The 25,021-nt window shown below is 30.8% G+C and overlaps 1 protein-coding gene across 1 annotated transcript in view; it reads left to right on the top strand.

Moving 5' to 3' along the window:
• LOC111274670 (beta-glucosidase 44-like) overlaps positions 1-18,520 on the top strand; it is a 34,536-nt gene extending 16,016 nt beyond the window's left edge. Inside the window, exons 3-5 of the mRNA XM_089745740.1 lie at positions 17,471-17,491; positions 17,604-17,706; positions 17,822-18,520. Coding sequence (XP_089601866.1) covers positions 17,471-17,491; positions 17,604-17,706; positions 17,822-18,099 — 402 coding nt within the window. The 3' untranslated portion in view covers positions 18,100-18,520. The remainder of the gene's footprint in view (positions 1-17,470; positions 17,492-17,603; positions 17,707-17,821) is intronic.
• Positions 18,521-25,021: the final 6,501 nt, after the last annotated feature.

Genomic DNA, 25,021 nt, shown 5'->3' with positions numbered 1-25,021 from the left:
AGCCATATTATAGCCAAGGTCTTCATCGACAATGGCTCTGCTATTAACATCATGCCTATGACAACTCTAGCAAGGCTACCTGTTGATTACTCATATATGAAGGATAGCTAAATGGTTGTCCGAGCTTTCAATGAGACCTGGTGAGACATCCTAGGAGATATAGAGATGCCCTTACAAATTGGGCCATACACTTTTAATATGAAATTTCAAGTAATGGATATTTCCCCATCTTATAGCTATTTGGTGGAAAGGTCATAGATTCATATGGTAGGGGTTGTCCCTTTTAACCTGTACTAAAAGATCAAGTTTAATGTGGAGGGTCAGTTGGTGGTAGTGTTTGGGGAAGAAAACATGTTGGTAACCTAGTTGTTGAATGCTTCATATGTGGAAGGTATTGAAAAAATGATGGAATATTCTTACCAATCTTTTGAATTAGTCAATTATATAGGTGAAGGACCTAAAAGCCAACAATTCTCAAAGATAGTGATATGTCAGGTCATCAATAAAAGCTGGTATCTTGGCGTAGGACTGGGCAAAAACTTACAGGGAATAAAGGAGCCTTCGATAATGATGCACAACAGTGATAGGTTGGATCTCGATTATGAAACAAAAGATATGAAAATTAAGGGAAGACAAGCCAACAAGATATCAATGATCATCCTATACTTGTATGAAACCTTCAGACCTGAAGGGTTCATGTACCCAACTGCAGAAAATGACTTAAAACAAAGCATAGATAAGGCTTTTGTTGAGTTGTCTATTCATGCGATTGAAGATGAAAGTGGGTATGAGAAGGAAACATGGTTTGTCCTTGTTCGTCAGATTACGAGTTGAACAATTGAAGCATTATTGAAATACTTACTATCCTTGATACCGATTTAATATAATTAAACATCCCAATAGCTTATGCCCAAGGCATTGGGGTGGTCTTTCTTGTTTAGGCCATTTATCTAATGTTATTTTAATAAAATTAGGAATGATTTATTTTCACTCATTTTTTCTAGTACTTTCATTTTTTTTCTTTTTTCTTTTTCCATTTTCCACATACATTTCACCAACATATCCCATTTCATTCAATTTCAGGTTCTTAAATGAACAGGAAAATAATCATGATAACGATCAAGGGGTTAATTTTAAAAAATCAATTAACACCAATGCACTTGATAATGAAGATGATTCCAAAGAATATGTTATCCCTCTGAACTTAATGAGATCTATTGAGTGAGAAAGTAAACTAATTGAGCTTTATCAGGAGACAACTAAATTGTTGAATTTAAGAGATGAGGAGAATAAGAAGGAGATTAAAATTGACCTGTCACTCTCGTCGATAGACAGGCAATGATTGAAAAATCTACTTCGAGAATTCATAGATGTGTTTGCTTGATTTTATCAGGATATGCCTGGGCTCAGTACAAAAATAATAGAGCATGGATTGCCCTTGAAGCCAGAATGTAAACCAATCTAATAGAAATTAAGGCAAATGAAACTTAAAATGCTATTAAAACTCAAATAGGAGGTGAAGAAGCAGTTTGATGTAGGTTTTTTACAAGTGGCCATGTATCCAGAATGGGTGACCAACATTATACCAATATTTAAAAAATATGGAAAGGTGCAGATATGTGTAGATTATCACGATTTGAATATGGCTAGCCCAAAGGATAACTTTTCTTTACCTCATATTTACACCCTAGTAGACAATATGGCCAAGCATTCAGTGTTTTCCTTTATGGATCGGTTCTTAGGGTATGACCAAATAAATATGGTTAAAGACAACATGAAAAAAACCACTTTCGTGACCATGTGGGGAACATTTTGCTAGAGTCATGCCCTTTGGTCTACATAACACTGGGGCAACATACCAAAAAGCCATAGTGATGCTCTTTCATGACATGATGCATAAAGAGATTGAGTTGTATGTAGATGATATGATTGTAAAATCTCAAGAAAGAGAAGATCATGTCACTAACCTCAGAAAGCTATTTGAGAGGTTAAAAAAATTCCAATTCAAGTTAAACTCAGTCAAGTGCACCTTCGGGGCAAGGTCAGGGAAGTAGCTAGGCTTTGTGGTCAATAAAAGAGGGATTGAAGTCGATCCAGACAAAATATGGGCCATTCAAAATTTATCGCCTTTAAACACACCTAAAAAAGTTTAAGGTTTTCTAGATAGATTGAACTGCATTTCTTGATTCATCTCTTAGTTTACCTACAAATGTGATCTCATATTTAAGCTTCTTCGTAAGAATAACCCTGGAGAATGGAATGAGGAGTGTCAAATGGTTTGTGATAAAATTAAGTAATACTTGTCAAATCCTCTAGTATTGGTGCCATCTGTTTCAAAAAGACCTATAATTTTATATCTGATAGTGTGCAAAAATTCAATGGGATGTGTGCTGGGGCAACAAGATGAGTCTAACCGAAAAGAAAGAGCTATTTACTATTTGAATAAAAAATTCACAGAATACGAGTCCAAGTATTCCTCTTAAGTGAAAATGTATTGTGCATTAGCTTGGACCGTCAAAAGACTAAGACAATATATGCTCCATCATACCACTTGGCTTATAGCAAAATTGGATCCAATTAAATATATATTCGAGAAACCCTTTTTATATGGAAGAATTGCTAGATGGCAAGTAATGTTATCGGAGTATGACATCTTTTATATGAGCCAAAAAAGAAAAAAAAAGTACTATAGTCGAGTTCCTCGTAGATCGTACTGTCGAAGATTATGAGTCGATGAGATTAAAATTTTTTGATGAAGATTTGATGACTGTTTCCCGGTTGAAAAAAGAGGGGCATGAAGAGAACCATTGGAAAATGTATTTTGATGGAGCTACCAATGCCTTGGGACATGGAATTTGGGCAATTTTGATTTCTCCAAAAGAATAACACTACCTTATAACAGCGAGGTTAAATTTTAATTACACAAATAATATTGCTGAATATGAGGCATATGTTATGGGTCTGCAAGCAACTATATACAAAAAACTAAAGCATTAAAAGTGTTTGGAGATTCAGCTCTAGTTATATATCAATTGAAAGAATAATGGGAGACGAGAGATTCGAAACTCATTTTATATTACAAGTATATCCTAGAGTTAATCAAACAGTTTGAAGATATTCAGTTTGATCATTTACCTTGAAAGGAGAATTTGATTGCTGATGCCTTAGCTACTTTAGCAGCAATGGCTTGAATTAATGATAGCGTTGACATTTAGCCTGTCAGGTTAGATGTCAAAGATATACCAACTCACTACTCTAATATGAAAGATGAAAAAAATGAAAAGCCTTGCTATTATGATATTTTACAATGCATTAAGAACTAGCAATACACAATCCAGACAACTGAGAATGATAAAAGAATTATCTGAAGACTAGTTATGAGTTTTTCTTAGATGGAGATGTTCTCTACAAAAGAAGCCGTGATCAAGTATTGCTGAGATATGTAGATAAGATCGAGGCTAAAAAAATTATTAATGAGGTGCATGATGGGATATGTAGGGCACATGCCAATGGACATATGATGGTAAGATAGATCATGAGAGTAGGGTATTACTGATTGACAATAGAGAGCGACTGCATTGACTATGCTAAAAAAATGTCACAAGTGCCAAATCGATGCTAATAAGATTTATGTTCCACCATCTGTTTTGAATGTTTTAGCACTACCTTGGCCATTTTTTATGTGGGGCATGGATGTTATTGGTCCTATTACCTTAAAGGCTTATAATAGGCATAGGTTTATTTTTGTGATGATAGATTACTTCACAAAATAAATGGAAACAACATTATTTAGAAGTGTGACACGATCTATATTTTACAAGTTTATAAAGAGAGAAATCATTTACAGATACGACTTCCAAAGAGAATCATTTCAGACAATGCCAAGAATCTAAATAGCAAGATAATGCAAGAAATATGTGCCTAATACAAGATCAAGCATAATAATTTGGTGCTATACCATCCAAAAATGAATGGTGCAATTGAGGTAGCTAATAAGATTATAAAAAAAATTCTTAAAAAGATGACTAAGACCTATAAGGATTAGTATGAGAAGTTACCATTTGTATTTCATGCATATCAAACATTGGTCATACCTCTACTAGGGCAACCTCATTTTTTTTAGTTTATGAAATGAAAGCTGTATTGCTAGTGGAAATGAAGATCCCATCCTTGAAGGTTCTGAAAGAAGTTGAACTGAAATAGGCTGAATGGATTCGAGAATGCTATGAATAGTTAAATCTCATCAAGAAAAAAAGATTGACAGCATTATGCCATGGTCAGCTATATCAAAGAAGAATGATAAGGTCTTATAATAAAAAGGTTCGACCTCGTTGTTTTTGGGAAAAGAGAGTTGGTCTTGAAAAGAATTCTCCCAAGTCAGCACGATAATAGAGGAAATGGACTCCGGATTAGGAAGGGTCATATGTCATGAAATGAGCTTTCTCAGGTGGAGTATTAATATTAGCTGAAATGGATGGAGATGATTTACGTCATCCTATAAATTTTAATACTGTTAAAAAGTATTATGCTTGAAAAAAAATGAAAAAAATGAAAAAAAAAAAAAAGAGAAAAAATGAAAAAAAAAAAAAAGACTTAAGTCGAAAATCTTAAGAGGGCAGTTTGAGTCAAAGATGGTTTATCTAAGTTGAAAACCTGAAAAAATAGCTTAGATAAGGAGAATACAACATTGAATATGAAAGTTCATTGGCAAAAAGGCTAGCATGTTCTGAGGAGCTCTAAGTTGTTAAGTGCATCGAGTGGTTAAGTTTTTTGAAAAGACTTTGAGATATGTTATCATGATTGTCTGATTATTTATTTTTGGGCATTGTCCCCCATACGTATCTTTGTAATTCTTTCTTTTCACATTGGCCAAAGTTTGCTATCATTGTTACTAATAAAAGATATTCCACTTCATTCTTTGTGATTATTTTTTAGCCATTCTTTTTTTTTTTCTCTTTAACACCTTACAACGGAAGAAATGTGTGAGTGTGTTCTTACTTTTTGAAATTGAAATAATGATTGATAAATGAGTAATAGCATGAAAGATTTCTGCATTACATTGAGAAGGTTGAAATGATAAAGGCAAATACGAAATGTTCAGTTCTTGATAAGGATATTGAATTTGGAAAGAGATTTCTTGTAAAAAGAAGATGAGAATTAAATGAGAGAAATGATTGAGAGTTACATTGATTTGGCCCTAGTACTTGAAGATTGAGGGGTTTGGGGGCCAAAAAAAGAGCTTGAGAAACTTAATTACCATAATTGAATAGGAATTAATTAACTAGCATTTGCATAGCATGCATTGCATTTCTAAATGTCTAGTGCATAGCATACACTGCATTTAAAAAAGTCTAGTGCAGGGATATTTCAAGATCCCACATGAAAAAGACAGATGTGAAGACTTTTCGATGAAAGCGTTTCAAATTCTCATTTGAGAAAAAGCTTGTAAGGTAAGATTTTAATCCTTGAAAGAGGATATTTCTCAATATTAGATATTTCTCAATATTAGATATTTCTCTATATTAGGAATGATTTGTAAGACCTTCGAGCATAATCTCCTAAAATTCCTTTAGACATAATCTATGACTCCTCTGGATATGGTTGTCGATGAGCCTTTAATTTATTTTTTCAAAGTTATGGTGCCTTGGTTTAGGGTAGCAGTTTATTTTTCAAAGTTATAGTGCCTCTATTTAGAGCAGCAATTTATTTTTTTAAAGTTATAGTGCCTTTGTTTAGAGAAGCAATTTATTTTTTCAAAGTTGCGGTGCCTTTGTTTAGAGGAGCAATTTATTTTCAAAAGTTGTGGTGCTTCTGTTTAGAGGAGTAATTTATTTTTCAAAGTTGTGGTGCCTCTGTTTAGAGGAGCATATTATTTTTCAAAGTTGTTGAGCCTCTGTTTAGAGGAGCTTTGTTTACTTTTTCAAAAAAAAAAAAAGAGCATGAATATCTTGGGATGATCATGAGCAGGGTATCTACGTCTTTGCACAATCCTGTTGCACAAGAAATGTACAAAGAAGGGTAGCTATAGACACCTAATTTTATCCAAACCCGGATTAATTGGTCCTAGTCCAAATGAGGCAGATTGGCCCATTTTTTTATTGGTTTATTTGTATTTTATTATCCTGAATTTTTATTTTAATTATTTATCTTTTTATAATTGTTATTTTAGGAGATAATGATAAAATAAAAAAAAATGAAAGACAAAAATTTTACTGTGAATTTGGAGGTGTTGGTAAGATTAGAATTGGACTAAAAGATTGATCTTGAATCTCAGTCAAAAGAGGAATCAACATTGATAAGAAACTCTTTTGATTAATGCCTATAAATATAGGCTAGGACACAGAACATAAACATATAAAATACAAAGAAAACAAAAGCAAAAAAAAAAAAGTGTTTAGAGAAGTAGAATCAATTTTAGAATTTTTTAGGAATTTAAAAAAATTTTTGACAATTATTTTTTTCTAGGAATTTTTTGGAAAAATCTAGATTTAGACGAAATTTTTGGCCAAACTTGAATTTTCAGGCATGTTTTCCCAGTTTTCGATAGCTTTTCCTAGTTTTTGATAGAATATTCAATCGAATTCTGAGTTTGTAGAGAGAAAGAGAGAGTAAAGAAAAGGGAAGACAGAGAGGAAAAAAGGGAAATCTGAAGAAAAGATCGGATTTCAGCCTTTTATAGCTGCACAAAATGACGTTGTTTTGGCGTTAATAAATCTCCAAGATCCGCGTATTTTTATTTGGGTCAACCCGACCTGATTGCAACCTACTTGATCAACTCACATTCGAACTAGCCCTACAGCTGAGCTGAGTTGAGCAACGTTCCCTAAACCGTGCCTACAGCAACTTTTTGTGTCTCAAGCCGAGCCGAATTCCAACTAAGCCGAGCCGTTCCATTTTTTGGTATTTTTTTCTCTTTATTTCTTTTTAGTATTTTGGCATGATTAAATTCAAAAAAATAAATAAATAAGGGATAAAAAAATAAATTTTGGGAATAAATATTAATTATTCAATGATGAAATTTATAAAAATTTCAAATGGTAAATTTCTATAAAATTTCTAGGTGAGAAATTTTGTCTAAATTTATCCCAAATGGTGGAATAATTTAGATAAAGTTTCAATAATAATAATTAATATTTATTTTCCAACAAAAAATATAATAAAAAATATAAAATATAAATATAAAAATATAAAAAAAACATAAAAATATAAAAATTTTAGAATTAAATATAAATTACCTAAGGATGAGATTCTTAGAAATTTCAAATGGTAAATTTTTAAGAAATTTTTAGGTGAGAAATTTCATCTAAATTTGGCCAAAATGGTAGAATAATTTAGAGGAAATTTTAATACCAGTAATTATATCATTTTCCAAATAAAATTATGGTTGAAAATATGTGATAATTACCTAAAGATGAGATTCTTAGAAATTTCGAATGGTGAATTCTTAAGAAATCTCTAAGTGAGAAATTTTATCTAAATTTGTCTAAACTATTGGAATAATTTAGATGAAATTTTAATAAAAATAATTGTCATATTATTTTCTTTAAAAAAAAGAATTTCTAAATAGCCCTAAATGGTGAAAAATTTAGAAATTTTGAAAATAAAAATATTTCTAAATTACCCCAAATGGTGAAAAATTTAGAGATAAAAAAAATAAATAAAGAAATTTCTAAATAGCCCTAAATGGTGGAAAATTTAGAAATTCATAAAGAGAAAATATTTCTAATTTGGCCCAAATGGTGGAATAATTAGATATATTTTCGACAAAAGAAAAGAATAATAAAGAAACCCTTTTTCGATGACGGAGCCTATTCAAGGAAACAAATGAGATCTTTGAATACTCTTGAGGTGAGAAAATATTTTTAAGAATTCTACCAGATTGATGGAAAAATATTAAGAATTATTTTCAATATTTTAACATAAAACTTAAAACCATTAGAACCGAGACCCTAAAATAAATTTAAAATAAATGGTACCATCATTTGGATGGGCATGTGGGGATGCTATAACCTTCCTCACATGTAACCGAACTCTCAAATCTTGTTCTGGTTTATAGACCTAAACCTATTCTTTTAGGGACCCTTAGTCATACTTATGAGCTATTTAAGAGGATAGATTCCTTAGGCGGCCAATCACATCTAGATAAAAAAGATTGGTGGCGACTTCATCTATTTTGTTAAGTCTAACTATAGATTAACGGATCTATATGTTATGACAACAGAAGTTGGTGATACTGATACTCAAGTTGCTAATCTTGATATTCAAAATGATGAAGAGGGTTATAAAGAAGATGACCCTAATGAGTCTGAGTTATGAAAAAAAAAGTATCTTTTTTGAGTTGCCTTATTGGAATATAATTTATTACATCATAACTTGATTTGATGCATATAGAAAAAAATGTTTGCAAAAATTTTATTGGGATAATTCTCAATGTGAATAGAAGATCAAAGGATAACTTAAAAAGTCAGCTTAACTTAGTTGATATGGTGATTCACCCTGACCTTTATCCGAAGTTGCTTCCTAATTGCAATTATCGATTGCCTCCTACTAGTTTTGGGATTTCTAAAGCTGAGAAAGATGTGTTTTGCAAGGTTTTGAAAAATATCAAAGTTTCAGATGGCTATGCATCAAATATATCAAGATGTGTGAATCTGAAGGAGCAAAAACTTTCTTCATTGAAGTCACATGATTATCACATTTTGATGCAATACTTCCAATTGCTTTATGTTCATCAATGTTAAAACAAGTCACTTCTGTGGTAATTGAATTGAGTAACATATTTAAATCTCTATGTGGAAAATGTATGAATGTGGAAGAGCTTGACAAACTTTAAGATCAAGCCGCAATTACTTTATGCATTCAAAAAAAATTTTCCCTCAAAACTTCTTTACTATTATGATGCATTTGGTTATCCACCTTCCATATGCAGCAAAAGTCGATGGGCCGATTTATTATCAATGAATGTATCCTATTGAAAGTTATTGTTTGTTAATATATTGATTAGGTTGTTATTGATGATCATGCCACTCTAGTTAAAAAGATATATGACTAATATTTTATACGATAGGTTTTTAGGGAGGTTAAAGTCTTATTGTCGCAATAAAACGTTATCCAGAAGGTTCTATTGCTGAAAGATATTTAGTAGAAGAGTCTATGACATTTTGTTCTAGTTATTTGGAAGATGTTGAAATGAGATTTAATAGACTATCAAGAAATGTTGGTATCCACCATATTGACTTTGCCTACAATTATCTTTTTGAAAGTTTGGACAACCAATAGGCAAAGCTGGAGTTAGATGATAAATCATGTGCATAAGCACATTGATATGTTCTTTTCCATCATGACCCAATTGAATCATTTCACACGTAAGCTTTTTGGCAAGGAAATTATTCATTCCATTAAGCATAATTTATTGTAATTTTTTATTGTTAATATTTTATCATGATGCTTTGTAGTAAGTATAGAAATAATTTGAGAGCTCTTACATATTATAAACTATCAAACCCTCGAGAGCTTGATAAGTTGTTCACCGAAAACTTTCATGAATGGTTAAGAGCAATTGTAAGTAATTTCATACTTCCCATTATGAGAAATTTACATAGAATGCTAACGGTATAACTAACATTAATAACATATATATATTTATTCCACCTTTATAGGTTTGTAGTGAAAGGCTAGTTATTGAAGAGGTGAAGTGTTTTCACAAGGTCCGAACAGGATTGTGAAACGATACAAAGGTTTCATCATCAATGGATTTAGATTTCACACTAAATCCTATGAGAGATTTATAAGTACACAAAATTCAGGAGTTGTTGTTACTTCATCAATTATTAGTTATGCTAGTGCTAGGGATGCAAACCCTTAAGAAAAAAATGTTGACTATTATGGCATGATTAATGACATCATTTATTTGGATTATTATGGCAAGTGAAAAGTTGTCTTATTTTGGTGTGATTGAGCTGATGTGAATAGTGCAGGGGTATTAAGAAAGATTAGTGTGGATTTTCACTTGTGAATTTTTCTTGATTAATTCACACTAGATAACAGCTCATCGATGAACTTTATGTTTTTTCATCTCAAGTTAAACAAGTTTTTTATTCTGAAGATCCCAAAGAATTAGGTTGGTTTGTTGTTCTTCAAAACACACCTTGAGACTTATTTGATAAGGGGTTAGAAACCAAAGATAATGTTGAACATGGAACTGAATATTATCCTTTTGCTAAACAAAACCTAGATGAAAATATTTCCACTACCTACACTCAATGGGTCCACAAAGATATTACTAAAGATATTTATGAACCATGTATTCTCAAATGCAAAATTAAGAAAATTTTCCACCTATCTTTGTATTCTTGATTTAATCTTGACTTTTACATCCAACTCTTATCCATTTAGTACTTACTATATTATCAGACCAAATTTATATAAATAATTGATATGAAAACGAACATGTAAAATACTTAAGTTCACTATGTTTTAAATAAAAAATACTAACAAGACCAATACTTATAGAAAACTAAAACTCTTTGTTGTGAAGTCTTTTCTTAGCTATCTAATATAAAGCATTTAAAACTTTGCTGCTAACCCAGACATTACCCTAGAATATTTGTAGTTAGGGTTGAAATAAGGTTAAACTGGTTCAGAGGAAGCCCAAAAAAAAAAATGAAAAATTAAAGGGAAAAGGAAGTAGATGATAGGTTCCAAAGGGGTATTTAAGAAAGGTAGGTTTTGGAGAAAATTTTTAAACCAAAAAGAATATCACAAATTGCAAAAGCTGAAGGAATAGTAGAATGAAGTAAAAGCTAAAGTAAATAACTAAGGAATAGTCGAAATAGGGTTCTAAAAGACAAAGCTCGAATACTAAAAGCTAAAGGAAAGAGAAAGTTAATTGTAGTTTGTCAGAAAAGAGAAATAATAGAATAATGAAGATGAAGCTTGAAGTTGGTGATTAGATGTGCTAAGTTTGGGGACAATTTTATTGGAGTTTGTAAGACACATGTGCATACATCTAACAAACAGAGTCATTTCAACAAACAAACGCCTTCAATAATCCTCGTAATATTTTTAGACCAGATTATTGAAGGTATTTTTTAAGAAAAATGCCTTCAATAATTTTCTCTTAAATATCTTTTGGGTATATTATAGGTATCTTATATTAAAAATGCCTTCAATAATCTATTATTAAAGGTATTTTTGGCAAAAAAATGCCTTCACATATTTTTTATCACTGAATAAATTCTTTATAAAACTTTTTTAGAATTATTAAAGGTGTCTTTTAGTAAAAAATGCCTTCAACAATCTCATAGTAAAATTTAAAGGGGATTATTGAATGTGTTTTTGCCAGAAAAATGCCTTCACTAATTCCCTCTAATTTTTTGAAGAAATTTATTAAAGGTATTTTTTGTATAATACACCTTTAATAATTCCCTCCATTTTTATCAAAAGAATATCAATGCAGGCAGTTTTCTGCTAAAAGTGCTTTCAATAATTCACTCTAATTTTTAAGAGGAATTTATTGAAGGCATTTTTTTGCATCATATGCCTTGAATAATTTTTGAACAAAATCATTAAAGGCACTTTTTACTAAAAACACCTTCAATAATTTCTTTTTAAAAATTTTTTGAGATTATTAAAGGCGTCTTTTAGTAAAAAGTGCCTTCAATAATCTCTTAGTAAAATTTTAAAGCGATTATTGAAGGTGTTTTTGCCAGAAAAATGCCTTCATTAATTCATTTTAATTTTTGAAGGAATTTATTAAAGGCGTTTTTTGCATAATATACCTTCAATAATTTTCTTCATTTTTATTAGGAAAATATTAGTGAAGGTGGTTTTCTAAAAAAAAAAATGTTTAATAATTCACTCCAGTTTTTAAAAGAAATTTATTGAAGGCGTTTTTTGCATATACACCTTTAATAATTCTGTACTTCAATAATTTTTGTATAGAATTATTAAAGGCATTTTTTGAGAAAAAACATCTTCAATAATTTCTATTTTAAAAAGTTTTTGAGATTATTAAAAGTGTCTTTTAGTAAAAAATACCTTCAATAATGTTCTGGTAAAATTTTAAGGTGATTATTGAAGGTGTTTTTTTCAAAAAAAATATCTTCACTAATTCCCTCTAATTTTTTGAAAGAATTTATTGAAAGCATTTTTTGCATAATACACCTTCAATAATTCTCTTCATTTTTATCAGGGGAATATCAGTAAAGGTGATTTTTTACTAAAAATACCTTCAATAATTCACTCTAATTTTTAAGAGAAATTTATTAATGGCATTTTTTACATCATAAACCTTCAATAATTTTTGTACAGAATTATTGAATTCATTTTTTGAGAAACAACGCTTTTAATAATTTTCTTTTAAAAATTTTATAGGATTAATAAAGGCATCTTTTAGAAAAAAAAATATCTTCAATAATCTTCTAGTAATATTTTAAGAGGATTATTGAAGGTGTTTTTACCAAAAAAATGCCTTCACTAATCCTTTCTAATTTTTTAAAGAAATTTATTGAAGGCATTTCTTCATAATACGCCTTCAATAATTTTCCTCCATTTTTATTAGGGGAATATCGGTGAAAGCAATTTTCTAATAAAAATACCTTCAATATTCACTCCAATTTTTTAAAAAAATTTATTAAAGGCATTTTTTGCATCATACCCCTTCAATAATTTTTGTACAGAATTATTAAAGGCATTTTTTAGAAGAAATGCCTTCAACAATTTCCTTTTAAAATTTTTTTTGGATTATTAGAGGCATCTTTTAGTAAAAACGCCTTCAATAAGGGGATTATTGAAATTTTAAAGTGATTATTGAAGGTAATTTTTCCAGAAAAATGCCTTCACTTATAAGTTTTATATTCATTCACCTGTCTTAAACATTGGAATCATAAACTGTTAGTATAGAGAACAATTAAAAGCTACATTTATGAACCAAACCAAACCCCATAAACACTTTTAGATTGACTTTTTGTTTCTTTATCTCTATCATCACCACTGACCTTCAACAACTCAATGGTGTGCACCTCTCTGTTTATCGATGTCCTTATTTTTTTGTTTACTGTATTATTTATATTATTTGATAAAGATATTTTTTTTGTTCCTTACTATTTATATATGCATATATATATTTTTATTCATTTCACCATAACCTTAGTCATCCAAGCACCTTTCATTGCATGTATGGTGTTTTTATGTAGTTTTGTTTAAATATTATGGTTTACTGAATAGTATTGTATGATATTGTTTTGCTGAATGGTATTGTATGATATTGGTTTGCTGAATGGTTTGTTAAATAGTTTGTTGAATGGTGTTTCTGAATAGTTTGCTGAATGGTGTTTCTGAACACATTGTTGATTGGTTTGCTAAATGGTGTTTTTGTATGTAGTATGATATTGGTTGTATTTTATTATGTACAATGTTAAATTTAGACAGTCATTTTGGTGTATTTCATATAATTATGATCAAAATCATAGTTATTATGGACTCTGAATAAGATAATTCTCCTAAATATGCATAAGACACACTTGTAGGCTAAAAAAAATAAAGGGATGAAATAAACAAATTAAAGTGAGTGATACAAAACTCACGTAGACTTTAATCAAAATGGGTAGCATGAGTTTGATGGAGCTGCCAAGTTGGCTACTCATATTGGTGCCATCATTTGTAGTAGCATGTCAATTATGTACACCAATTGGCAACTAGTTCCTGATGATCTAAAAGATGGTATATGGCAATCAGTTGTAGTATGTTTGTTCAACTATTTCATAAAATTTTCTAAATGATCATTTAATTGAAATTCATTGTGTTTATACTAATTGTGTTAAATTATTTAGGAATGGTTCGACGTCCCAATTGACTGTAAAAAGATTGTGTTGTAATTTGCTGGGAAAGCATTTAGAGACTTTAAAGCAGATTGATAACCCAATATATTTTACCACTCATTGATCAAGGTGATGTATTGGTTGTTCCACCAATGTCATATAATAAATGTTAAAGATTGGAGAAATTTTGTTCGAGATTGACTATCAAAAGATTTCTAAATACGCAAACTCATTACCAAAAAAATTGTTTATAAGATTTTATGCAATATATTCGATATCTTCATATGTGATTGACGTAATTTATTTTTTTTTGTAGAAAATCAAAGAAAACTAAAGGAACATTTGGGCTAAACAAATATATCACCATCAGATAGCGAGAAAGGGATATGCAAATATGAAGTATGAACTTATAAGTATTCGCACACTTGTGTTATACTTATAAATGAATATTTATGAAAATTCATTTCATATATTCTGATTCTTATATTACGATAATTTATTAAAAATCAGTAAGCTCTAGCACCGAAGTTTCTAGATGGGATGTTTGGAAATAAGAACATCTAGAAAGGATGAATCCTTTATAGATGAAGCAACTGAAGAATTGATTAAAAAGATTGTATGTATAACTACTTGTTTAATATCATGTATGATTGGTATTATGGTTGTATGCGTGACTCTATACTAGCTTGTATAGATTTGTTGTTATAGCCCATCTTATTATTATCTCTTAGGATGATTATGTTGCCAAAATTAAATTTAATGAACTGGCAATCTAGTATGGCGAAGATCAATTATCTTTAGCATTAGGAGTTAAAGAAAGGCCTATCAAGTTTGTGGGGTTGGTGAATTTTTGTTGCCATCAAAGTTTTTTAATAATCAACCCAAATCCCCTCGAATGAAAAATGCACAATATGAAGCAATCATTGAGCAATAACAGCAATGACTTGATGACCAGGAGCAATGCCACAATGAGCAACAACAAAGACTCACTGCTTTAGAGGCCATGTTGGCAGCAATATAGCATAGCATGCCTGTAGGGCAGTTGGATAGCATCATCCATATAGGACAAGCTTCTGTTGCAAGTCAGGCAAGAAACCCAACCTCTACTACCAGCCATAAAGTATGATTTTGTTTATAAGTTTAATATTAATTTGTTTATTATATTTATTGGTTTGGTTTTAATACTTATATTTCATTATATATTGTAGCAAGATATTGGGACTTAAAGTCTGACCCTTACTCAGGCTACCATGATGAGTTATCTAATTATTCACTTGATCATTTATCCAAAGAAAACTGTATAACCATTGAGTTTAAGGAAGAATTATTTGATAAACCATCATTTTGCTTACATTGGTGTGGATGAGGTTAAAGAATTTTGTGAACTGGATGAAATATCATCTATTGATATTGTTACTTATATGAGGTTAGCTTATAAATACAAATATGCAAACTCAATATGTATTAATCTATATTACGGTGTATTACTAACTAGTATTATTGATTGTTATCGTGTAGTTTCCTATATAGAGAGGTCAAGGCGAGAAAATGATTTACAAATTTAGATTCATTGACCTCAACTTCATTAGTAAGCAAAGTGGTGTGGTTGCTTTTCGTGCTAATCATGTGATTGAATGTATGAAAAACTGGTTGATTATTATTTACTCTCATATAATGCGCAATAAGTTATATTTATACAATAATTATTCCAACCTTACCCAAATCTGATATGATGTCTAATCTGAGTATATCATTTTTATTATTTTTCAGTCATCATTGGCAGCTTATTATGATTGATACCAAATCTTTGACGCCATACTTACTTAATCAATTCAACCAACAGCGATGCCTAACCCTGAAATTCAAACTTTTATAAAGAGGTATTACATGATATTATATTATACATCTTCTGTTTCTTCATAAGTAATTTTATTTATCTATTAGGTAATTTTTTTCTTTTCAAGAGAGGGTAATATCTGCATTTGATAAGAAGGCAAAGAAAAAATGGGTGTCATTACTGGTAAATGTGAAATTTATTCTTTTATGCTGAGTTTGTGTAGATAAATGTTTCTTAATCCCACTAAATTTAATTTTTAGGTACCTTGTCAACTCGGATATACTGAATGTGAATATTATGTCCTTCGTTTTATGCAGGTGATAGTTTTGTCTGATTTTATGACCACACCATTCAAGGTTAGTATAAATTTCATAAAGTCGTTATATCTTAAAAAAATTAGCTAAATTATGTTCTCGTTTATTAACATATACTTCTAATTTTTTTTTAGTGAAAGAATAAAGAAAGCTCCATAGTAGAGGAACTTGATGAAGTTTGTAAAGAATGGTGTGAGTATGTGTTATCATTTATTGATAAACCTTGAGGTTGGACATTGTTGGTTGAATGTAAATATATGAGGATAATTTGTTATAATGTTTTTAATATGCCATGTTGAATGGATAATTCGAGTTAGTAGATTGGGGTATTGGTTTAATATTATTGGTATATATTTGTTTTATATGAATACACATATATTGGTAAGATTATTTGAGAAAAGTATATTAATATGGCAACTTTATCAATTTTAAATTCGAATGTGTGGTCAATTTGTTGAAATACAACAATGTTCATAATGTAAATTTCAAAATGTAATTCGTAGTATCACTTGTATAAACCAAATGTTTTCTGGGCATAAACTTATAACTGACTTCACATATATAATTAAATCAAAGTTTTTTTATGGGATTACTGAAGGCATTTTTAGCCAGAAAATGTCTTGAATAATCCCTAACAAAATGTTATTGAAAGCGTTTTTGATCAAAATCACCTTCAATAATCCCTCATAAAAATTTATTGTGTGGATTATTATAGGCGTTTTAGGCTAAAAATGCCTTCAAGAATCTGTTCCAACTTTTTTATTTGGATTATTGAAGGCGCTTTCAACCAAAAATGCCTTCAAGAATTCGTTCCAAATTTTTTCTATGGATTATTGAAGGCATTTTTCTTCCAAAAATGCTTTCAATATTCTCTCTCCAAAATTTTTTAAATGAATTGGTGAAGACATTTTTGCCCAAAAAACTCCTAGAATAATCATTTACAAATAATTCCTTCAAAAAAAAAAAAAGCTAAAGGGAGGTATCGAACCTATGACCTTATGGTTAATAGCCGTATGATCCTTAAATTTTGATAGGATATTTATTAAAGGTGTTTTTGACTAAAAACGCCTTCAATAACAAAAACGCCTTCAATAATCTTCTATAATTTTTTAGTGGAATTATGAAAGGCATTTCTTGCAGAAAACGCCTTCAATAATTGCCTACATTTTTTATGAGGGGATTATTTGAGGCGTTGTCTGTCAAAAATGCTTTCAGTAATCCCCTATCCATTTTTTATGGGATTAGTTAATGTGTTTTTTTTCAAAAACACCTTCAATAATCACTTCAATTTTTTAGAAGGGATTATTCAAGGCGTTTTAGTCGAAAAGCACTACTAATTTTTGTCTTGGGTGGTGTTTATAAGTAAAAATGCTGCTATTTGAATATCTAGTGACGTTTTGATAATAAACGCCTTAAGTTTTATAAAAACACGAAAGCTAGCAGTATTTGTAAGTGAAACATTGCTACAAAACTGCCACTAATCTTTTATTTTCTTGTAGCGAGTGCCAATTGGTCCAAGAGTAAGTCTATGCCAATCACATCTCCCAACACCAACCCCTCACCCAAAAAAATGTTTGTTTTGAACAAATGTTGGATTCGCTTACATTATATGATTATCTTATTGCTTTTTAGGCAAATTCGTATTGCCTCTACAATGTTCCTTGGGGTTTGTATAAGGCTCTGATGTATGTAAAAGAGCACTATGGGAATCCTTCCATAATTTTGTCTGAAAATGGTATTGAATTTAGTTAAATTTCATAACATTTTTACCTCGTTTCTCTACTGAGTTAAAGTTGGGAAAAAAACAATTAAATTGGTTTGAATCTCATACTGTTGGCTTGTTTCTGTAGGTATCGATAATCTAGGATATGTGACACTTGCGCAAGGATTGCACGACACTACAAGGATCAACTACTATAAGGATTACTTGACTCAATTGAAAAAGGCTGTTGATGACGGGGCAAATGTAGTTGGCTACTTCGCATGGTCATTACTAGACAATTTTGAATGGAGATTAGGCTACACTTCAAGGTTTGGCATTGTCTATGTTGATTTCTCTAATCCAAAGAGTTATCCAAAGATGTCGGCTTACTGGTTCAAGCAGCTTCTTACTCAAAAAGAACAATAAGCAGTCAAACTCTGTGTTTATGTTTTAGTCATGCAGAGAAAGTGGTCTTGCAAGAAACCAACCATGGTGAGGCCAGCTTCTATGCTTTAGTCCTCCCATTGTATGGTTATTTCCTTTCCTGCTAATGTAACGACCTGGCTTAAGTAATAAAAGCATAAATCTGCCCAACCATGGTCCGCTTTTAATGCGTGAAACCTGACAAAACCATAAACTGCCACAAGAAAGTTTTGTCTTGGTTTGAACTAATACATGTACTGCCGTTAAGCAGTTTTGTACTTTTGTTTGTTAGATAACTGCCATGCAATTTTAACTATTTGAATTTGAATTCAAATAGATGTGCAACTGAAGCTCCTTTCTCTTGTCTATATAAATGGCATTCGGCCATATTGAAAATGTGTAATAAGCGTGTGGGAGAAAGTAAGAAAGGCATAAACATCAACTAACTCTTTGAAAGGCTCCTTGCAATCGGTGTTAAGGATTTACTTTGTGATAACGAATAATTTCTGCTTTATGATTTTATTTTCGACCAGTAATTCAAGTCGGCAAAATTTCACAATCTTGTAAAATTTTAATTCCACATTTGATAATTTTTATATCAACTTTATCTAACACTTATAGTCACTGATCAGATTAGATAACAGCATAATGCCATTAAAAATAATTGAAGATTTCTTTTTCCGTAACTTTCTCGGGTATGTAAGTGCAACGGCAATAAACTGCTCCCATTGGTATAACTTCAATGAATAGGGAAAGCAGAAAATTTGCTTGAAATTTCACCCATTTACTTATGTTCCTTTTTCTTGGCAGTTTCGTCTACATCTTTGTCTGGGGAAAGTTTTCAAATGATACTACTTGATTATTTTGACAATTCATAGTAAATTAGATACTTGATGATCTACTCTATTATTAGATGATCTACTCTATTTTTAGAAGCTTTCTTTCGGAAAGAATAATACACTTGTTGGAGTTTGAAAATGAAAAAAAATAGATAATAGCTCAAAAAGTTATAAATTAAACAGATGGGTGATTATATTGTAGAAGGAGAAAATTTTCATCCAATCACAAAATGCCATACGTAGTAAATTTTTTTAATTAATTAATTAATTAATTAATTTTTAAGTGACAAATCAATTATTGCAATGTGGATTAATTATATAATTAATTAATTAATTAATTTTATGATTAATTAAATATATCACTTGTCAATTGAAGATAAAATACTTGGTCCGACCAATCAGATTTCACCAATAATTCAATAGTTTTTATTTTTAATTGAACTATAGCTATTTAGAGATAAAATCAAAAAGGTTGAGTTCCTTTGATACTCCCTCTCATCTGATAGGCAGGCACTATAAATATAATTCAGAATTCAGAATTTTGAAAAGAAGAAGATTTTGAATACCCCAAATCCTCTCCAAAGTCTCAACAAAATAAGCTCTAAAGAGTTGAAGAAAATTTGAAGAACTCGAAGAATAAAGCATTTGGTTCCAAGAATTGTCAAGATATTACTTTTTGATCTCATTCCCTCTAAAAGAAGGAGATCAATTATGTTTATTCAAGATCAAGTCAACAAGACTCTTGAAGCATTCAAGAACAAGTCTTAACGACCCTTAAAGCAATCAAGATCAAGTCTACTTGGCCTTTGATGTGGATTTTTACTGAAGAAAAGAATCAGAGGATTTTCTTTGTAATTAAAATTCCCCAAGATTGTAATTTCCACACGTTTGCTAAATAAATTTGCTATTTGTCGCCAATTTTTCTTATAATATTTTCGATATGAAATTTGTGCATACAAATTTTTGACATGCCCAGTAGGACAATCTCTGCCTTTTATCACTTTTCTTCAAAATTTAAGTGTTTAAGCTGCAATGGCTCCCAAAAAGAACTCTGCCAACAAGCCAGCTCTCAAGCTTACTCGAGCAAATCCTGCAATCTTCCCTAGCTTTTCACCAACTACTGATGTAGCTACCCACTCATATGGTAAGACAAATGCTCTTGAAGAAATTTATGCTCAAATTCTTCTAGTGCTTAGTCAAAACCCACTCTATAACACTTATTTTCAAGGATTAGAGGAATCTTCCTCTTAGAAGCCTACTTCACTTCATGGATCAAGTACAAATAGTAGCTCTACTTCATCATTTCCTTCAAAAATTGTTTCTGGAGCAATGAATGTCATGATAACTGGCACCACATCATTGGAAGAACAAGTTGTGCTTCTTTCAAAAACTGTTGAAACTTTGCCAATAAGCATTAGAGAAAAGGATAACTAGATTTCTATCGTGATGGTGAAGATTAGCAATCTTATTGGAAAGTGACCAAGAACTTTAGATCAAAATCATAATTCAATCATTCAAAAGGATGGTGAGAATTTCAATGTGAAAATTCCAAGGATTCTCAACAAAACCTCAATGAGGTTGTTACTGCTAGTCAACTCAAAGATTTTATGAAAGAAGCAATCAAATATCAAGTTTTAAAGTGTTACACAACCTGTATACACATATGCTATGCCATATTCTTAAAGGATTGATCATTTAAGGATACCTGAGAATTACCAACCTCCAAAGTTTCAACAGTTTAATGGCAAAGAAAACCCACGCTAACATGTTGCCCATTTCGTGGAAACTTGCAATAATGCTGGCATTAATGGTTATCTTTTAGTGAAACAAGTTGTTCGCTCTTTAAAAGGCAATGCCTTTAATTAGTATACCAATCTTAAGCTTGGCACAATTGATAGTTGGGAACAAATTAAGCTTGAACTTCTCAATTGACTCCATAGCACTCATCGCATAGTTAGCATGATCTAATGGAAAGATGAACTGGTGATTGATTATATTCAGAGATGAAGAAATTTAAGCCTTAATTGCAAAGAAAGACTATTTGAGTCATCTGCTCTTAAAATGTGTATACAAGGCATGAATTAGGGATTGCAGTATAATCTCTAAGGTATTAAGGCTAAGACCTTCAAAAAGGTAAAACCTACTCATTCTTAAGACAAAGGTAGAAGTAGAATCTCACTGAAGGAAAGATAAAAAAAAAAGTATCATTTTCCCAATTAAGATGTTTCAAGCATTTTGGTTGAACTCTTGAAGTCCAAACTAATCCATTTGTTGAAAATAAAGTGACCTAAGAAAATTGATAAAGTGGATGACCCCAACTATTGCAAGTATCACCTTTGATTAGTCATCCATTGGAGAAATGCTTTGTTTTAAAAGACAAAATCATGCAACTTCATGATGATGGAAAAATTGAATTTGAAGAAGAAGTTGTGACATCAAACTTGGCATTAATGTATATAGCTTCTTAATCCAACTTTTTAGGTAGGACTATCAAATTGGTTCTTTTGACCCCATCTTACTACCTTTGATTACAACCATTAAATTTAGTTCGTTTAACCCTATTATACTAGTTCCAAGCACAATTAGTCTTCAAAAGAATGGGGGCAATGCTCATTCTCAAATTGAAAATCAAGATAATGATGGTTGGACCTTAGTTACATGTCAAAGAAGTAAAAAAAAAATCTACAAAAACCTATTCGAGTGACAACAAAAGCTAAGATGGTCAAGCAACCACTCAAGAAGCCAACACTAAAAGTGATCCAAACAAAAGCAATTCTATCCAGGCATGAAAACTTGAAACCAAAAAAGTTAAGAAAGCCAATCACTTTGAATGAATACGTGCCAATTCAATTCAAAAGAGAAATTTTGGTTTACATGACTTGTTATAATGTTAGTGAGGAAGTGGAAAATAATGACAACAACATTGACAAGATAGCATTTGAAATTGGTCATTGTTATGCTACAAAGATCAATTTTTCTGATGATGATTTGTTATTAAGATCTACTCTGCACAATCGACGACTATTTATTATTGGATATGTTTATGAGCAAAGGATCAATATGATCATAATAGATTATGGATTTGCCGTTAGTATCCTTCCATTTAAAATAATGAAGGAACTTGGAATTCCTTTGGATTAATTATCATAACTTTGCTTGATGATTCATGGATTCAATCAATGAGGGTAAAGGGCTCTTGAAAAGCTCAAACTTTAACTTTTTATTGGTGATATGGAATCAATTCCATTATTCCATGTGATTAATGCTAAGGCAACATATAATATGTTATTAGGGTGATCGTGGATACATTAAAATGGTGTAGTTTCTTCAACTCTTCACCAATGTTTGAAGTATAGTAGAAATAGTCAAGCAAAGACAATTGTTACAAATTTTAAGCCATTTTTTACTGCGGAGGCTCATTTCACTGATGCTAAGTTTTATTTGAAAATGCTTTCATAGAATAAATACTTTCAAACCAATAAAATATCAATGTGAAGGAGTCAAAACAAAAAGGAAAAAGGTCCTTCTACCAGCTATGGACATGATGAAATTACTCAAGGTTTAAAGAATTTGACTTTTTCTCTTACTAGCTTAAAAGACTCAAAGGTTTTTAAACCTCTATTTAAATGATTTGTAAGGCCATTAGATGGACTTATTGTTGAACACGATGAATTACCCCCACATCACGCTAAGGGTTTTGATCCTAATACCTACAGACTTTTTGTTAAAATTGGATACAAGAAAAAGGATATTTCAAAATTGGTTCACAAAATAGACAAGCCAATTGAAGAAATTTCTCAAAGTTCAATCAGGATCTGACAAGTTTGGTTAAAAAAGACTGATCATGTTAGAACTTCAAAGGTTGGGCTTGAATCTTCTCTATCAAAATTGAAGATTCATGAAGAAGCTTCAAGATGCATAAATGTGAAAAAAATTTATGATGAGCAAGAAAATTTAGTTGAGTTATTGAGGTCATCAGTTTTTTATCATTTGGGTATGCAACCAGCATAAAGTTCAGTCATTGATCGTTTGAGCACGCAATCACCTCGCAATTTAGTTTTTGAGCGAATGGGGAAAAAGGACAATGAAACTTCTATGAGAAAGCATGTTATTGCTCATGTAAGACTTAAACATCCAAACTTCATAAAGGTGGTGCATAAATTAAAAAGTAAAGCTCCTACCATGGATGAGTCTAAGGATTTTTCTAGTAAGATTCTTTCTCGAATGAAGAGAAAAAGCAAATGGGTGGTAACTATTGGTGAATCATTGAAGGTTAGAAAGCACATGATGGTAACAACCAAGAAGATTCCATCTCCAAATAAGGAAGAGTTTGAAGATATGAAAATCTTTACTTCTAATCATGTTTCCATAGAAGAAATCGATGAAAAATCTGAGAAAAAAGATGCCCAAAAAGCTTCTTCACCATTTAAAAAGGGAAATCAAGCTAAAATTAATGAGCTAAAAGAAGTCAGTATCGACACTAATAAAAATTCTCATCTAATCTTCATTAATGCTTTTATGTCCCTTGAAGAGGAAAATGCTCACATTGATCTTTTGATAAAATATTAAGACAACTTTGCTTGGATATACAAGAAGATGCTCGAACTTGATCTGAAAGTTGTTGTGCATCATATACTTGGTAAGAAAAGCATTTGACCTATTAAGCAAGCTCAATGTCATTTTCATCTTGGCTTAATTCTTTAGATTAAAGTTGAAGCCAATAAACTTATTGAAGCTAGCTTTATTAAAGAAGTCAAGTACCCTACCTGGATCTCAAATATTGTTCTAGTTAAAAAAAATAGATAAATTTGAGTTTTCATGGATTTTTAAGATTTGAACAATGCTTATCCAAAGGATGATTTTCTTCTTATTTTGACAAATATAATGGTTGATACAACAACCACCATGAAGCTTTATCTTTTATGGATGGGTCATCTGCTATAATCAAATTAGCATGGCTCTAAAGGATGAAAAGTTCACTACATTCTGAACGTCAAAGGGAATATACTATTATAAGGTTATGCAACTACTACCATAAAGCTTTCTCTTTTATGGATGGGTCATCTGCTATAATCAAATTAGCATGGCTCTAAAGGATGAAGAGTTCACTGCATTCTGAACGTCAAAAGGAATATACTATTATAAGGTTATGCGTTTTGGGCTAAAAAATGCAGGTGTTACTTATCAAAGAGCAATGTAAGAGATTTTTAATGACATGCTTCATAAGAATGTTGAATGCTATGTTGATGACATGGTAATGAAATCAAAAAAAAAAAAAAGCCAATCATCTTACTGTTTTCTATCAAGTGTTTAAAAAGCTTTATAGGTATCAATCAAGGATGAATCCCTTAAAATGTACTTTTAAAGTATCTTCAAGGAAGCTTTTAGGATTCAATGCAAGGCATCATGGGATTAAGATTTATCAATAAAATATAAAAGCCATTATAAAGATGCTAGAACCTCATAATCTTCATGAACTCAAAAGTTTACAAGGGAGATTGGCTTATATCTGATGCTATATATCAAATTTGGCAGGCCGATATCAACTATTCAGTCGTTTGATGAAGAAAGATGTTCTTTTTATTTAGAACAAGACTTGTAGTATTGTTTTTAAAAGCATTAAAGCTTACTTGTTAAGGCCCTTATTTTGAAAGCCCCTATACCAAAATGACCTTCGATCTTTGATATTACTGTATAAGAATGATCTTTAGGAGCATTTTTGGCCTAAAAAAGTGATGAAGGAAAAGAAACAACACTTTACAACCTTAGTAGAAACCTAAATGGTGCTAAATTAAATTATTCTTCTATTGAGAAGACATGCTTGGCATTAATGTTTGCAATTAAAAAAATTGAGGCATTACTTGCAAGCTCATTCTATATGTTTAATTTTACAAGTAATTTCCCTTACATATTTGATGTCTAAGTTAATACTTAGTGGAAGATTAGCAAAATGGGTTCTTTTGCTACAAGAGTTTGACATCACTAATGTTCCCCAAAAAGCTATTAAAGAACAAGCTTTTGCTAACTTTTTTGTAGATCATCCAATCTCATATAATTGAAAATTTTTGAAAGTTTATCTAGATGAA

This window comes from Durio zibethinus, chromosome 17 (genome assembly GCF_047325235.1).
Source record: "Durio zibethinus cultivar Kanyao isolate XHJ-2024 chromosome 17, ASM4732523v1, whole genome shotgun sequence".
In the NCBI taxonomy this organism is placed as follows: Eukaryota; Viridiplantae; Streptophyta; class Magnoliopsida; order Malvales; family Malvaceae; genus Durio; species Durio zibethinus.
The sequence above is the reverse complement of the archived record's forward strand: the minus strand, read 5'-3'. Positions and strand labels throughout refer to the sequence as shown.